This window comes from Pholcus phalangioides, unplaced genomic scaffold (assembly GCF_987345545.1).
Source record: "Pholcus phalangioides strain wild (caught in Gottingen) unplaced genomic scaffold, Ppha-v1.0 ptg000039l_1, whole genome shotgun sequence".
Taxonomy (NCBI): domain Eukaryota; kingdom Metazoa; phylum Arthropoda; class Arachnida; order Araneae; family Pholcidae; genus Pholcus; species Pholcus phalangioides.
The window spans coordinates 11,686,504-11,702,563 of record NW_028301625.1 but is presented as its reverse complement, the minus strand read 5'-3'; the positions used below and the strand labels follow the sequence as shown (position 1 = coordinate 11,702,563).

General features: G+C 34.4%; 1 protein-coding gene across 1 annotated transcript in view; it reads right to left on the bottom strand.

The window, feature by feature from the left end:
- Positions 1 to 373: 373 nt before the first annotated feature.
- LOC149065573 (metalloprotease TIKI2-like) overlaps positions 374 to 16,060 on the bottom strand; it is a 332,971-nt gene continuing 317,284 nt past the window's right edge. Inside the window, exons 6-7 of the mRNA XM_089253920.1 lie at positions 2,936 to 3,205; positions 374 to 990 (exon numbers count right to left, since the gene is read on the bottom strand). Coding sequence (XP_089110046.1) covers positions 780 to 990; positions 2,936 to 3,205 — 481 coding nt within the window. The 3' untranslated portion in view covers positions 374 to 779. The remainder of the gene's footprint in view (positions 991 to 2,935; positions 3,206 to 16,060) is intronic.

Sequence of the window (16,060 nt, the reverse complement as noted above, 5' to 3'; positions counted from 1 at the left end):
ATCCAGTCATCTGTACTTTGTATAATGACCGTGTACATTAATTCTTATAAAACAGAATCTTCCAGACTTATATGGGATCTTTCACTTTTTTCAGAATTTTTTTCCTCAGCACGCCCTTCGTAAGCCAATTCATAGGATACTATGCTGTATTTGTAACTTTTACCGTCTCTGTGGTGCATTCCAGTGCTCCCTCCTCCAAGGGTGATAGCACCCACTTTGGGAGATACTGTGTTCCGAAACGAAACAAACCCCTTAGTGCCCTTTCAATGATAAAAAACATGCGAAGTCAGGAATTTTTTTTTTGGTTTTCTCGAGAATTTTTCTGATATACATGGGAAAACTACCGTGCTTGAAATAAGAACACAAAACAGAATACATAATATTTTGTTTATCATATAATACCCATATACATACAGACTACAAAGACACTTTTATGTATATCATATTCTCACAACATATATTCCAGACATTGCTGATGGGATGGGAAGAAAAAGAGGATTCACATAAAAGCACTCATCACGAGTTGTAATGAAACAGGTCACGGTTTTGTATGATGCATTTTTTTTAATTGTCTTTATGGCCACATACGCGAATTTTTTGCAGACTGCATCCACAAAATAAAAAAAAAACTCTTCATAGTTCATACACGTGTGGTACAGATTTTGTTTTAAATAATATCGTTACTATTTGCTGGTTTTTTATAGTCTCACGATTTAGTCCTGTATATATAAATCACACATTCTCTTGTAGAGAAACAACGAAATGATACGATTATTTTTTCACGTGATGCCACTGAAAACGCTGCCAAAGTCACAAGTGAGGTGACGGAACCATACTAGAAGATTCGTCATAGTTATGAGTAAAGAAAGTAAAGTTGAAACAGACATGGGGCTGGTAGTTTGACCGAAACTTCGATGGCTTTGTCGGTGTGATAATGTACGAGCCACTGGACTTGCTAAATCAACGTCTTGTTTGTGAAGATGTGAAGTTCTGAAACAAATTACAAATAATAAAATTGCATAAGTTTTTTTACGCCAAATATAATCTTTTTAAAAATCTTAAAATCAAGTGATGAAACCATAACGCATTTTTTACTTTCCGATCATTTTAATTAGTGCTTGAACCAATAATGTTACATTAATTCAATTAAAAGAAGACAATTTTTGTTTAATACCTATAATTTAGATTATATACAGTAAAACCTCTCTATTTCTGACACCGGTAGGACAAAAGAAAATCGTACGTAAAAGAGGGGTGACCTTTAATCAGGGGTTTGAAATGCATACTTTTATTATGTAAGGGGAAATTATTATTTGGCAGTAAAAGAGGAGTGACTGCATCTGAAAGGGTGTCCGTTAAGAGGGGTTTTACTATATATATAAATAAAACTGTTCCTTTTTTCCTACAGGTGTGATGCAATTGTTAAATAAGAGTTATTTAACTCCCATCCATGGAAAAAAATTTTCGTATGACAAGTAGGTTTTTGTAAAGCCTGTCCACACACGCAGGAAATCTTCCCAATCCTTTTCTCCTCAAAAGTTGGTCATAGACCAAATCTTTCAATTGCAAAAATGTAAATAAGGTAAATACTCATATTATAGCACTTTTAAGTATAAATGAATTATTTTTGAAAAAATTACGAAATACAATTTCTATATCTTCGAAATATATAAAAAAAATTCAAAATTTAATAGATTTGTCAATTTTTGTCGTACTGAGATCAAACATGTTTTGTTTCTCATATTACTGCAAGAACAAACTTTTTATAGATACTTTTTATAATTTTCCCTGGGAAAAATATGAAAAGTTTTGTGATTTAAAAAAGTAATTTGTTTATGTATAAAAGTGCCATAATATGAATGTTTACTTTATTCAAAACCTTTTTTGAATAGAAGTTATTGTCTATATACGACCAATGATTGAGAAGAAAAGGGCCCGAGTAAGAACTTTCTGGACACGCAGCAGGCTTTCACTAATATTCATCATGAGGTATAAGTGATTGTTGGCCTTCATGACATGTTGTTTGGAAATCAAGATTTATTGAAACATCATCTTCCCAAAATAATGCTTCGGTTTGCAAATCGCAGACCCAGTTAAATGGCTTGGAGCCGAATCTGCATAGAAACCTTCTCATAGTCGTCTTCGTAATGCCATCAGATAATTATTATATATACTGAAAGTTGTCCTGAAGAATGTGCAATGCGGCAAAAAGATTGAAGTTATATCACTTTATTCATGAAGTGGTTTGAAAGAAGATAAAATTATTCACTTTCATTACATCACACCATGTTAATTTTCTGCGCGAGAGATCGCAACTTAGAGCTTAGCGTAGGTTTTAAGAAACTGCAAATATATTCGTGCTGTAGCGTGACTTTGAACTCGAAAACCTGTTAAACTTAATTGAAAATCAATGCGATAACCATAGTGTTAAGCAGAATCTTATCCAGCATCAGTAGAGATTAAGCCTAATATCTTAATTGAAACTGTTTTAGAGAGAAGTTGAGCACGTGAATATTCCATTGAGCAACAATTGATTTTAAAGCCTGCCATTCATTTATTTTTCTTCAAAACTTTTTCAGAGCAAATTATCTTGTTTGTGCTTATGCGAAATGAGCACAACATCCCTCTTCATTCTTAGACAAATACCGCCTTTTCATATTCGAATTAATTTCGATGATGATACTGTAAATGTACATACATTTCCTATAGAGCATGGTCCCCACATCTTGGAGCATAGTCTGGGATCCTTTGCGCCCCCCTCCCGGTCAGACTTTTCACGGGCCCTTCTATACTTAATTTATAGCTTGAAAAAGCAAAAAAATGATGAAAATTGTGACGGGTGCAGGGGCTAGAGTCCTGTCAGCCCCACCCTTATGGGGGCGGCCAGGCTATAGAGAGCTAAGTTATATCATAGTTCATAGCTGTGTTTGCTTACTGTCTATGGTAATCATCAAGTCGAACCCACAGGTCATTGAATAAACGTGGTCTGGGGGTTGAGTACTCTATCCCTTTAGCTGATGTATCAGTGCGTGTATTCATGGTGACCGATGAAGACTGAATCCTCTTCCGGCTAGGTTTGCGACTACTCGGGTTGGATTTCCATTTGTTATCGTCTTTCGAGGCTCGCTTTTCATTGCTGAGTTCACCACTGGCACGTAAGAGTGTTTTAACGAGAGCTCCAGATCGTAATCCCAATTTAGGTTTTCTGTAAAGAAAAAAATAAACACAAAAATCATAAAACATTGATTGAGCCGTTCTCGAAAATATATAAAAAATTGAATGTTTCACAATCGAACATTGGAATTAGTTTTAGAATGAAGAAGGAAACGTAAGTGATCAGCAATTTAAGATAAATATTTCTAAAATTAAATTTTGCAACTTATACGAATATATAATACGAAATGTTCAACAAAGTTTTCAACAAGAAAAAATATTGTTTTCCCTAGAAAAGTTTGGCAAATTTTAGCTGTAGGACATTTATTTCCATCATTTGCCATCTATGAAACATCCGTGGCACTAAACATTTTACAGTAGAATGCTATCTAAGCCACTTACTATTTGCAATCTGCTGTTTTCATTCTATGACAAGTTATTGTCACTTATTCTTCTTGAGATTCTTTGAATCGTAAATTTTATTAGACAGGGTCGTAATAAATAAACCGACACACACACACAACTCTTACTCAGACGTACAGTATGTAGCATCCATTCTAATAGAGTATTTTGTTGAAACTTGGTATATAGGATGTATGAACTATAGGGAAAAGAAAAATTCAATAAAAAATAATTTGATTTTTGATCACCAGGTAAAAAATGGCGCTTTTTGCAGTTATTTTTTTCTCATGGTCCAAATAACGTATATACCAAGTTTTAATGGAAGTACGTCCACCACAACGGGCGCTACATAGGTCGGAGTAGCGTCAGTATAATTAAACTGACACTACTTCGAGCTATGTAGCGCCCGTTGCGGTGGACGTATTTCATTGAAACTTGGTACATACGTTATTAGGACCATGGGGAAAAGATAACTGTCATAAAAACCGCCACTTTTTTACCTGTGGTCAAAAACTGAACTATTTCTTTATTGAATCTTTCTTCCATAGGTCCATATATCCTGTATACCAAGTTCCATTAAAATATCTCCATCAGAATGGGTGCTACACATGCCTGAGTAAGTGTCAATATATTTATAACCACCCTTTATTTGCAGAGAGTGAGCTACCATTAAGTTCGTCTCAAAACAAGACATTTTCGAATTGAAAATTTATCAGTTAAAGAAGGCAGCCCATGAACCAGCATTCACCTTTGTATAGACTACTCCTACCTCTGTCATATATTACAGTAGAACATGTCAACTTGGGCAGCTCTGTTTAATGGAGGCCTACCTACAGGAGACGGTTTTGAATGAAACCCATCGTAATCCTATAACGCAGAATGTCCACAATACTGTACCTCTGTATCTTGGACACCTAACTTGAACAGATTTAAATTGGACCTATAGGTATCCAACTTGCACAGATTTTGCTGTATATAAATAAAACTAATATATATGCAATCTCTCTCTCTCCCTCTTTCTCTGTAATGGAAAGGCTTAATACGTTTCCACAGCATAGTATAAAATTAAAAAAAAATAGCGTTTCAAATAATTTTTGTAAGAGACCTAAGAGAGAATAACTCGAGTTTGATCCTTCATACACACATATATTCTTTAGTTTTTACTGTTTCTCTGCTCTCTATTGCGTTGGATGAATGATCTTTTTATGGGACTAAAATCACACCTACAGGCGAATAAGAAGTTTCGATGAGAATCGCTAATACGTGACCACCAGAATTTTAACAGACAAGGCAGTTATTGCTGTGTGAATGGTATATATATTTTTCTTGTCTCACTGAGATAAATTCGACTTGCCTCTTCCATCAGCTTCCGAAGTCGAAAGTCTTTTGACCATTTTTCATCTTAACGAGATAAAATGCCTCACGGTGCTTACGAAAGAAAAAGACACGTTTTTTTCTACACATTTCTTCAAGCTAGACGTCAGTGGAAGTAATTTCTAAAGTTATCGGCTATCTTATTCAATCCTGGAAAATAAAAATGAAAAAACCTGTGTTCCCTATGGAAAAAGTTGGAAAGGTAAGAAAAGACCGAAGAGAGTATAAAAGGATAAAGAAAACGAGTAGGAAACCCTAAAAAATAGGCCTTTTCTCGTCGATGTTATCCACTTTGACGCAACAGAAACGAATTTCTGATGTAATGGAAAAAATACGAAATTTAAAGTAAAAGAAAATAATAATAATTCCAACGGCGAAATCGCCGCGGGACTAAAATTCTGATCTGATAGGGAACAGTATCCACTTTCAGGTGCCAAATACATTAAGTTGATTGCATTGAAAAAGAACTCCTCAATTTGTGTGCAAGAAGGATGTCAGTATCGAACGAATTGCATTCGGTATCACATATACGTGTTGGGATAGAATGTTAGAAGGTCAGCTGAATTAGAGTTTAAGTACGTAAATTATACTTTTAGATTGGTGATAGCTACACTCCTTCTGATTTTTTATTTCTCACTAATATCTCTCGTTCGTCCCAGCTCTTCATATATTTCTTGTAAATAGTGACTAAATTTCATTTAAATTTTTTTTCTAATATTCTTTACAGCAATACGGGATGGACACATAGCAAGTAGGAGACTGTAATATCCTGCGTTCTATGGCTGGAATGTTATTTTTTTTTCCACATCACAATTTAACTGATAACAAAACAAATTCAAGAATATGAACTGTGGAATTGTTTCCGATTGTTAATTATTCATTCGTTTTTTCTGTTGTTCACTTTGAGACAAGAAGAAAAAAGACAAACACGAGTTGAGTGGAAAAAAGTTTTTCTTTTGCTTGGATTGATCTAGCGTCATGCCAATGTTCGTGATATTGTGACAAGAAGTAGGCTAAAACATACTTTTACCGTTTTGTCTAGAGCACTCCTGCTTCAAACATACGCGGCATTTCGCGGAAGTTCGCAGCTATGACGGAGATTCTTCTGACGAGGTCAGTGTCAGGGTGCCCCACAAGAAGAAGTCCAGGCTAGAATAAATCGGGCTATCATGGTGGCCACGGGCCAACAAAGCCCTCCAGCGGATAACAGTGCCCTCAAGTGTGCATAACTGTGGATGTGGTAAGAACTTTGAGCACTTGTGAAAGTTAACGTGTACACGTACTGTCCTCGTGCAAGGTATCACTAAATAAAGAGTTTTTGCACTTATTATTTTCTTGTCATTTCTGCATATTCGTTTATCCTCCAGCTGATCAGGTTGGGGTTTCCGGTCATGCATTCCTATGCGATTCTGTTTTGATTTGTGTTTTCTACCTCCCCTAAAAGTTTCTACGTTGAGTTTTGAATCACCCTGTGGATAGGATCCCATAGAAAAAGGACTAGACTTTCTAAAATTATCAAGATGTGGATGTAGCTGCCTCTTACAGGGCATTCTAAACATTTTCCAGAAACATAAGTTGTTTCGGGACATTCTCGGAATGTGCCGGTTACCTGCCCATCATATGAGAAAAGACTGGAATTTGTATGTGCTTTTGGATGAGAAATCTTTCAAGCATTTCACGCGTATGCTTTTGAGCAATGTTTCTCAACCTTTCTGAAGACAAGGACCAGTGAAATGTCTGAAACAATTTGACGAACCACTCATGCCCCGTACTACGGGACATTCCTGTAATTTCGTCTTTCCAATTTTTTTATACATTTGTCCCGTTTTTTCAACGATACTTATTCGAATTTGTAGTAGTTACTGAAGTCTTAATACACCCGCACATCGTTTTCATAAAATACCTGTGATGATTATGGCAAAAATGATAAATGTTCATATCACATATTTGTCAGGTTTAACGTTTTTTCCGAAATTTTTCAGTAACTTTAATTATGATCGGTGATCGTACCCACTTTTGGCAATGTTTTTTGATGACAATTGGTGATGTACCGTATTTTACGAATTATTATTATTCAATATTTCAGAGCTTACAGTATTTTTCTCAATGAATGAATGAATGAATATTTTTGCATGAAATACTGTACATTATTGTAAACTGCGATTCGTAGCAGCCTTTATTTCCACACCCTTCAGCAATTTTAGCAGTAACTAGCAAATTGCATTTAAAGCAATAAATTACAATTTTTGGCAAAATTTAGTGATATCCCTTAAGTAAGATCGCAATTTCCTGCATCGGTAAGGATCTAGAGGAAGGGAAGGAGCGACAGGAATGACAGCTCTCCCGAGAGCCGAATTTATATGGGAAAATTTGTCTGTCCCGTAAAATACAGGACGATCAAACGAACTTACCCAATTCTCCCCTCCCGTCACATCGTCCTGGATTCGCGTCTGACAAGAAGTAGTCTAAAAAAAACTTTCCCCGTTTTCGCTGGACCACTCCTGCATACTAAATGTTTAAACAGTATTAAAAGTAATTCAAAAATTTGTTCCAAAGAAAGTTGCTGTTTTTTAACCGACGGTAAAAAAATAACCCATTGAAATTAAGACGAAAATTGAACTTAGTAAAAATTTCTATTCGAAATAGCTTTAAGATTTTCTTAGAATAAATCTAAAAGTTCAGTTGTTAAGACACAAATAAAATTTACTTCGGGTGAAAAAAAAACTTGTGAAACTTTTCATGATTCATTAATATTTACGTCTCTGAATCTTCTTGATAAATGGCTCTTTTTTACCGAACTTATTAAATCGTTCTGTCGTGCATGAAACTTAAGACAATAAGTTAAAACACTTTTCCTTTTTTATTTTGTTTGAAATTCTATTTTTCGTTCGAGTGAACAAAAGAATAATAAGAAATTCTACGAAGTTATCGCTATGCATATGCCGTCGGAAAAAAAAAAAATAAATAAATAGAAAACGTTCTTTTTCTTTCCCCTTTTTTGAAAATTCTATCTTCAAATACGTAAAGTTCATTTTTTCAGCTATTTTCTTTTGCTATAAGAAAGTTAGAGAGCTCTTCTTAACGGAATTCGTAGCTATAAATTTTTAAAGGGGAAAAAAATCCACAGAAAAAAAAGGTAAAAAAAAAATTTTTCTTCTTCTTCCCCTAAAGTAAAAAAAAATCATTCGATTTCCGTAAGAAAAGGAGTTGAAAGTCCTTAATAAACGTGGCTCGCAAATAAGATTGAAAAATTTTCCCACAAACATACATAAAATGTTACGTACCAGAAAGTATCGACGTTAAAATATTTCATATTAAATACCTAGTTCTTAATAAATGTTTTGTTAACAGTGTAAATATTTATTTCGGAAATTTAAAACGTAATTCTGTAAATACCTAGCCTCAAAAGAATTATAATCAATGAAATTCTTTGATGAATATTATAAAAGAGGAATTCAGTCGAATAATTTTATTTTTTCACCGTATGTGCTGACTATAAGTAATATATTTTGTTCGTAACTTATTGTATGAGGGCAATAAAGATTTTGAACTGTTTGGAAGAATAGCTCCTTGTACTCATTTAAGAACTGAATGATTTCATTCTTTTTAACGGGAATTTTACAATAAAATCGTCACATTACTATATGAAATAGTTATCAATAAGCATTTTGGTATATAATAATGATTTTAGTTTCATTGGTGGAGAAAATATAAGGACAAACGATCTTAAAACGCCTTTAAACCTCTTTGAGGTTCAAAGTCCTCTACCGCCTTTGCTATTGCAAACCGAGGCGGCACATTCTCTGACAGAAAAATGTTTAGGTATTCTATCAACCCCTTTAAGAGTTGGATGATTGAGTTTTGAAACACCTTTGTATAAGTCTACGCAGATGTTCATCTTCAAAACATCAATTTGCCAGAACGGTATTTATGTATTTCGCAAATGTTTTTCAGTTCATTTCAGATTTTACGTTCTTTCAAGGTCTTTGAAGACTTATTTTTCAATAAAACTATGATGAAACAATGGAGAGATGTCATGGCCAGTCGTCGATACCCGTTTCGAATCATCACTTAGGATGAGCCCTTCTGGCAGATTCGTACCAATGGGATACAAACCATTGACTTTATCACATCGAATCTTCTGCTCAGCGTTTTAGTCAATAGTATAACGAGTGCGATGCGCGAGCTTTAGTAGCAGCAGTAAATTTTTGTTAGGAGGGGTAGAAGGCTTGTTTCCACCATCCTATTATGCATTCTCTAAAGCACGGGGTGGCCAACCTTTATTCAAGCCGCGCCACGATCAAGATTATTTTCGACTCATGCCACTTTATGAATTCTAACATGTAGACCATACACGTTGCGTTTTTACGTGACATGAGCGTTCTCTCCGTTCTTGCAAAATATTGTTTGACTGTCTTCTTATTTTCGTAAAAATGTTCAGTTGGTCACTCTTGAATTCTAAATTGTTTCTATTTTTGAGCCATAAATTCGATTATCGCAATGCAGATTGTGTATGTACGTATATCGGTAGAAGTTCATCCCTACACCATGTTGGGATAGACGTCGGAACCTGGGGCCTCAGGGTGCTCGGCCCTCTCCCTAATAAATTTTTTTAGAAGGCTTAGCCCCCCCCCCCAAGAATTCATGGACATACGACGTAATCATATTATTCTCCCCCCCCCCCCCCATATGTGGTAAATCCTGAATCTTGACACATGGGACTTCCAGCAACTATGCAGTAAGATGAAAAACCGAACAGAAACACATTTAATATAAAGTCATCACATAGTGATTACTTTAAGAGTGCCTGTGTGTGTGTGTGTGTGTACCATGCTCAATATAGGTTAGGCGGCCTACAAGAACATTATTCACAAGAAAAAATTATGTAAAAAATTAGAATTTCTTTGATTGAAAAAGGGAACAGAATTTCTTTAATTGAAAAAGGGAACAGAATTTCTTTAATTATGGAAAAGCGTTCACACGTGTCACTCCTGATACCACGGGTTGGGGCCACCCCTGTTCTAAAACATATTTCAACTGATAACATTCCAAATTTTATACAGTGCTGCCGATAATTTTTTGAAATCACATTCAAATTTGATTTATAACACCGTTCACACAATTTTGCATAATTATACACGGTTTGAAACAATGTATTCAGTGAAATTGTCATAGAGATAACTGTTTTATAAATTTTCTCGTGCAGTTTTGCATTTTTTAATTACACTTATCTGTGTGTCAGCTGATTGATGTTCCCCTATAAGTGCAAATTTAAAACTCATGCGTTCAAATCTTGGGAAAACAGGAAAATATTGAGTTAAGAACTCAATGAGTTGAAATTCATTATTGGATGCCCTTTTTCATCTCTGGATTTTGTCCCCAACTAGGACACAGATAATAAGTACGTTTTAGTTCAAGATTTAGTTCATAGCTTTATAGTTACGGAAATCTAAAGAAAATCTACAGATCGTTTATCTAGAGTGTCCTAATTTAGGAAAATATATTGCTTGGAAACACATCGTGGCTTGAAATCTAATTGCTTTTCTCGGTCCTTTTTTTGATACAGAACTTATTGGCACCTATCTTAATTGGGTCTAATGACGAAAATTAGTGGATTTTGTTTTAATCTTCATGGCAACAGCGAACCCCAAAATTTGTACCAGACCTTGAGTGACGTTACACTAATCTGAACAAAGATCGTTAATTATGGAAACTTTTACTCATTAAGTGATAAGAAGCTGGCGCTAGAAATTAAGGGTCTCAAAGCTTCTTCATCTTTTAAATAACAGAGAAATTTCCATTCAGTGTCGAAGTGGTAATTATTGATTTTGTTTCGCAAAAATTGACATCGCTATTCTTTCTGTAATCGTCGGTAAAAGGAAAATCAGAACGGATCGGCACTAATAAGCTGTTTTTAATAACCATTAAATTGGCTCTCAAGTTCTAAAGTTACATCTTGACATGTACGTGACGTCTTCTCTCCTGAAATGCGATAGTGTTGCAGTTTTTTTCTCACTTTAAGCAATTTTTGTTCCGCATTGCAATATATTCATACATGAATAAAGCATCATAATGAATATATCATTAAAAAAATAAATAAGAAACCTCAAAGTTACCTTAATTAGAATAGCTTAAGAAATTAATGAGCATTATGACAAGTATTACAAGGCAGTTTTGTATGGTTAATTATTTATTGCAGAAAAATTATCTTCTTGAAGAAAAATCTCTTCAAAAATTAGCTTTTAATAATTAATCACAAAAAAATCTTTGAAGTTTCATAGTTTTTATTTTTTACTGTGTGTGTCTTCTGTTCCCCCTCTCTCTATATTCATATAATTCTAACAAAACTAAATGGCATTTGCTAGAGATTATTAACACAGTAGGTTCATGTCGACTTGGTTAATTCGAAGCTCAAGGGAACAGAGAAAAAGTTCGAATTGCCCAACTCATAAATATAGGATTACTGAATTGAAAAAAATTAAAAATACTTAGTAACTATAAAAATATAATAAATGCCAAATAATGCCACTCACTGTGCCAGTTCCCTCGTTGTTGCAACTAGTGTTTTTGTATAAAACGTAAACGATTACGAAAACTACCGTGTTTTATTTGTAAATTTGCAGTTTCAATTTGTTTTCTTTTGGATGCTCTTGAGCATGGTATAAAATCTTCAAGTTTATTTAGAGAATGAATGATGCGATTTTCGAGCTTCAACAGCCTTTTTTTAAAACATGCCCACGGCCTCTGAAAGTGTTGCAATAGGGACCTCTATCGCTTTCTTGGATTTGTTTTCGTCGTCTTCATTAGATGATTCAATGTGACTTTATTCTCTACTTCTTCATCGATGTCCTCATCCGTAATTCAAACGCAATTCTTTTTCTAGATGTGCAAGTGTATATTGAACTCCGTTTGGACATGGTGAAAAATGTTCCTAAGCTACACGGGTATTCCAAAATAAATGAACAATAATACTAGAGAGACATGAATCTTAGGCCAGGATTACGCTATAAAAGTTTGATAAAAGCCCTTTTGGAAAAAACTACCAATAAGCCCATTAGTTACATTCGCTTAAATGTAACAGATACGCTTATTGCATTTGTGAGTATTTTGTTGCAAATTTTTCAAGTATTATAAAAGAACTTTTCTAAAACTTTTATAGTGTAATGACAGCCTTAAACACATTTTACCAGACAAATGACTGAGATTTCAGCACTGCAAATTTTCAACTTTCCGCTTCGAAGAAGATGATTACCACACACGTAAAAAACTCGTATTTCTTACTTAGTAGCATTTGCATTTGCCATTGGTAAGTGATAATGGAGTCATCCAAGATCAAGTAGAACTTCAGCTGCCCACGGAGAGACAAAAGAGATTGGTAACGAAATCATTGCTCCTTCTTGGAGCCACAAAAAAAAAAAAAAAAAAAAAAAATTAAGATTTTATTAATTTTAATTTTTTAATGTTTTAATGTAGGCTACATGCTATATTCCAGAAAAGATCTGTAAATCACGGGAAAAAGAAAAAGATGACTAAAAGTTAAAGTCAAACGAAAAATTTTTCAAATGGCATATCGTTGGCGTGCAAGAAAAAGTCACCAACTCCAGTTTTGAGATTTTGTCAATTTAAAATTTTGAGCCGTTATGAAAAATAATAAAAGTTATTTCAAAGATTTCTGACTTCTAAAATTTAGCTATGTTTAGATATAAATACCAACACAAAGGCCACAATAGACTAATTGCCCAACGAGGTGGCTGAAAAAAAAAGTCAATAAAAAGATATGGATGTCAAATATAACTACAACACAGCAACCCAATATAAAAGCATATATCTCGAAAATAATTAATAATATATAATACACTGCCCATAAAAATAATTATGGTTGTCTTATCAAACAATAATTATGATAAAATATAAATATAATGCAAATAAAAAATCATAATTGTCTCATCTAATTGTTTATCGTACTTTTTTTAAACGCGTCAATTGTGTTAGAGATTCATGAACAACGGAGGTAAGCTATTTCATTTATTGACAACCCTTTAGAGAAAAACTCCCTGCGACACAATAACCTGGAGAATTGCCCCTTACTAAACAGTACTACTTCACCAACTCTGGCCATATCGCTATATTGCAATTTACTGCCATTAATGAGATGGAAATGAAGGCGCTGTCTATTAGTGGTCGCCTCAAGTTCGTTAGGGAAAATATCTTATCTATATCCTCCCTTGGGTTCGAACTCCAGGACCGTGACAACAAGGAAACCTTCATGGTGGTAGACGAGCATCTTACCACCGTGCCACTCGTTGTACTAAACAATATTGGTGCCCACTTCTCGAAGCAGTTAATTGACGGTGTATTAATAACTCGTGGTCCATCCCGTTGAAAATTTTAAACACTTCACATCACACATCATATTCCCATGACACTTGCGTTCTTCTAATGTGAACATATTCAAGAAATCAAGTCTCTCTTCGTGCCTTGTGCACCAAAAAGAGCACGCGTAGAGTTGTGTGGTGTGCTTAATGCGCAGAGTTTGTTACAAAAATGTTTTGTAACACGTGTTTCAATAGGGATACACACACATTGACGTTTCAGGCAAAACTTAGATAGCAAAATAAGGTACCCAACCAGCTGATAAAAAAGTGAAAAAGAATGCCTAGGCAAAATATAGAATAAAACCGGTATTTCATGCTTTGCCTGAAACGACCAGGCATTGTATACCAGAAAATTGTATAGAATGCCTGGATTTGATACTTTGCCGGAAACATATATATATTATTATTATTTTCTTTTTCATTTCTTATTTAATTATTATTATTATTTTTTGTTTTCTTTTCTCTCTCTCATTTTGCTTATGTAAACAGAGAAGATATAAATCTCATAGGCTTCATGGAAGGGCAATTGTCCCTTGGGACCACATAAATGTCCATATTGTGTGTGCGCGCGCTCAATTTCATATATATATATATATATATAATTTCATGTGTGCACTAATTAAAAACTAAATTAAATTATAATAAGTGTGAAGAAGATAACTGTTAAAAACCTTTATAACAACATTATCAGTCATTAATGTTGGCTTTTTTACTCGTATACCAACCAATAAAACCAACACATTACCATTCGAATTCACCGTCCTGGACCATAGTTATGTTCAGATAATTAAGTAATTAATTGACGATATTTGTCATATTCACCATCCCGATTTTTGGATTAAACAATCCCAGTTGAATATGATGAATTTTCGGTTTATAATAAAAAATTAATAAATTGTAGTTTGGCAAAAAAAATTAGAGTATGCTTGATTTTACTGTCCGCTAACGGGGAGTGAAATACATTAAAGCCCTATTCCACTTGACCGGGGATAAGAGAAGTGCCCGTTAACTAGAGGTTCCCATTAACGGAGAGTGTCCATTAGGGGAAGGTTCCACTGTATTATTGTTATTATTTTCTTCAGTGTAGAAAAATATCTCCACTTGCTGACAACACAAATAGTCGTAATCTTTAGATGCTGCGACGTTTTATAAATTCATTGATGCAAAATGTTAAATTCCACGGAACGGATATCCTTGACCATCATTCAAGATTTGAGTTTTAGATGGGAGAATTGAGTCGTTGCCCTCAAATTTCAACCTCAAATGATTTCAGAAGAAAAAAGAAATTGGCAAAGGAACCGTTCCACTTCACCCAGTTGGCAAAAGACGTAAGTTTCGATGCATTTCGAAAATCTCCGCACCGGACATAACATAAACTAGAACAGATGCCTAAAAAAAGGCATCCAATTATTCTTTTTATGCTCAGTTTATTCGATAGAATAACCAGATAAGTCTGATGATACTGAATAAAAATCACCAAAAACAATACTAGAAATTCTTACTTGATAAAGTACTGTTAAGACTGAATATTCATCGTATTCGAGTCACGGTGAATCGATTATTATGCGCAATTTCCAATCGTCTCGGTAAGTTAGATACTAATTAAATTATAATTTTTACCGCCATAATACCCAAGTGTCGTTGGTAAATTTCATAAATGCTAAAAGAAAAATTTTAATATGATACTTAACACTTATAAATACAGTTAGGATTGTCAAATGAGAGTTCATTTTATCGGGGTAAAATCGTAAATTTTCTTAAATAGGAGTTCGTTATTAGGTACGATTATAGAATTTGTCAAATACGAGATAATTATATCGGGGTCTGATGGCAGAATTCGTTAAATTGGAGTTTTTTATATTGGGGTCCGATAATATGCGCACAAAAACTTGTAAAAATTCTTAAATCAAAGAATTTCTCAAATGAGATTTCCTTATATCGAAGTATGATCGTAAAATTTGTTAAATGAGAGACTGTTATATCGGGATATGACGGTAAAATTTATTAAATCAGAATTTGTTACATTCAGGTACGATCGTACAATTTGTTAAAAAGAAGTTCGTTATATCGAGGTATGAACATAAAATTTGTTAAATAGTTCCTTAAATCGAGGTCCGATTTTAGATTCATCAGATACGCGTTAGTTATAAGAGTTATTTCGAGAATGTTCGGAAAAATTCGTTAAACTGGAGTTAATTATATCCGGTGCAGACTCTGCCTTACAAATACGGTCATCTAAATAATAAATCTTACCAAGGCAATGGAACCGATTTATCTCAAATTTACAGATACGCAATGGCGATTATGCATAATAACCGGAAAACGTGAATTTAGTACGATTATTATGTTTACAAACGACACTTGGGTATTATGTATAATCAACGGTAAAACGGATAAATTTAGGGAAATTTATCGAACTTACCGAAATGGTCGGTGATCAGAGGCACATTAATAATTTTCCCCTCCCTTTTCCCATTCCAGTCAAATTCTCTTGACTACTCTTTCCTCGAATTAGACACCCTGAGTTACTTTGAACCCCCCCCCCCCCCCCACCCCACAAGTACACCCGTGTCTTTAAAGTCACTGTTTAGTCATTCACATGCTTGTACACTGTTTGGTTACTCACGTACTTGCAAATGCTCTAGGTCATTCATTAACCTGGTCCTTCGTTCTGGAGATCACTCGTTTGGTCATTCACATGCTTGCTCACGCTCCAAGTCACTCTTTTGCTCACTTACGTGCTTGCAAACTCTAGG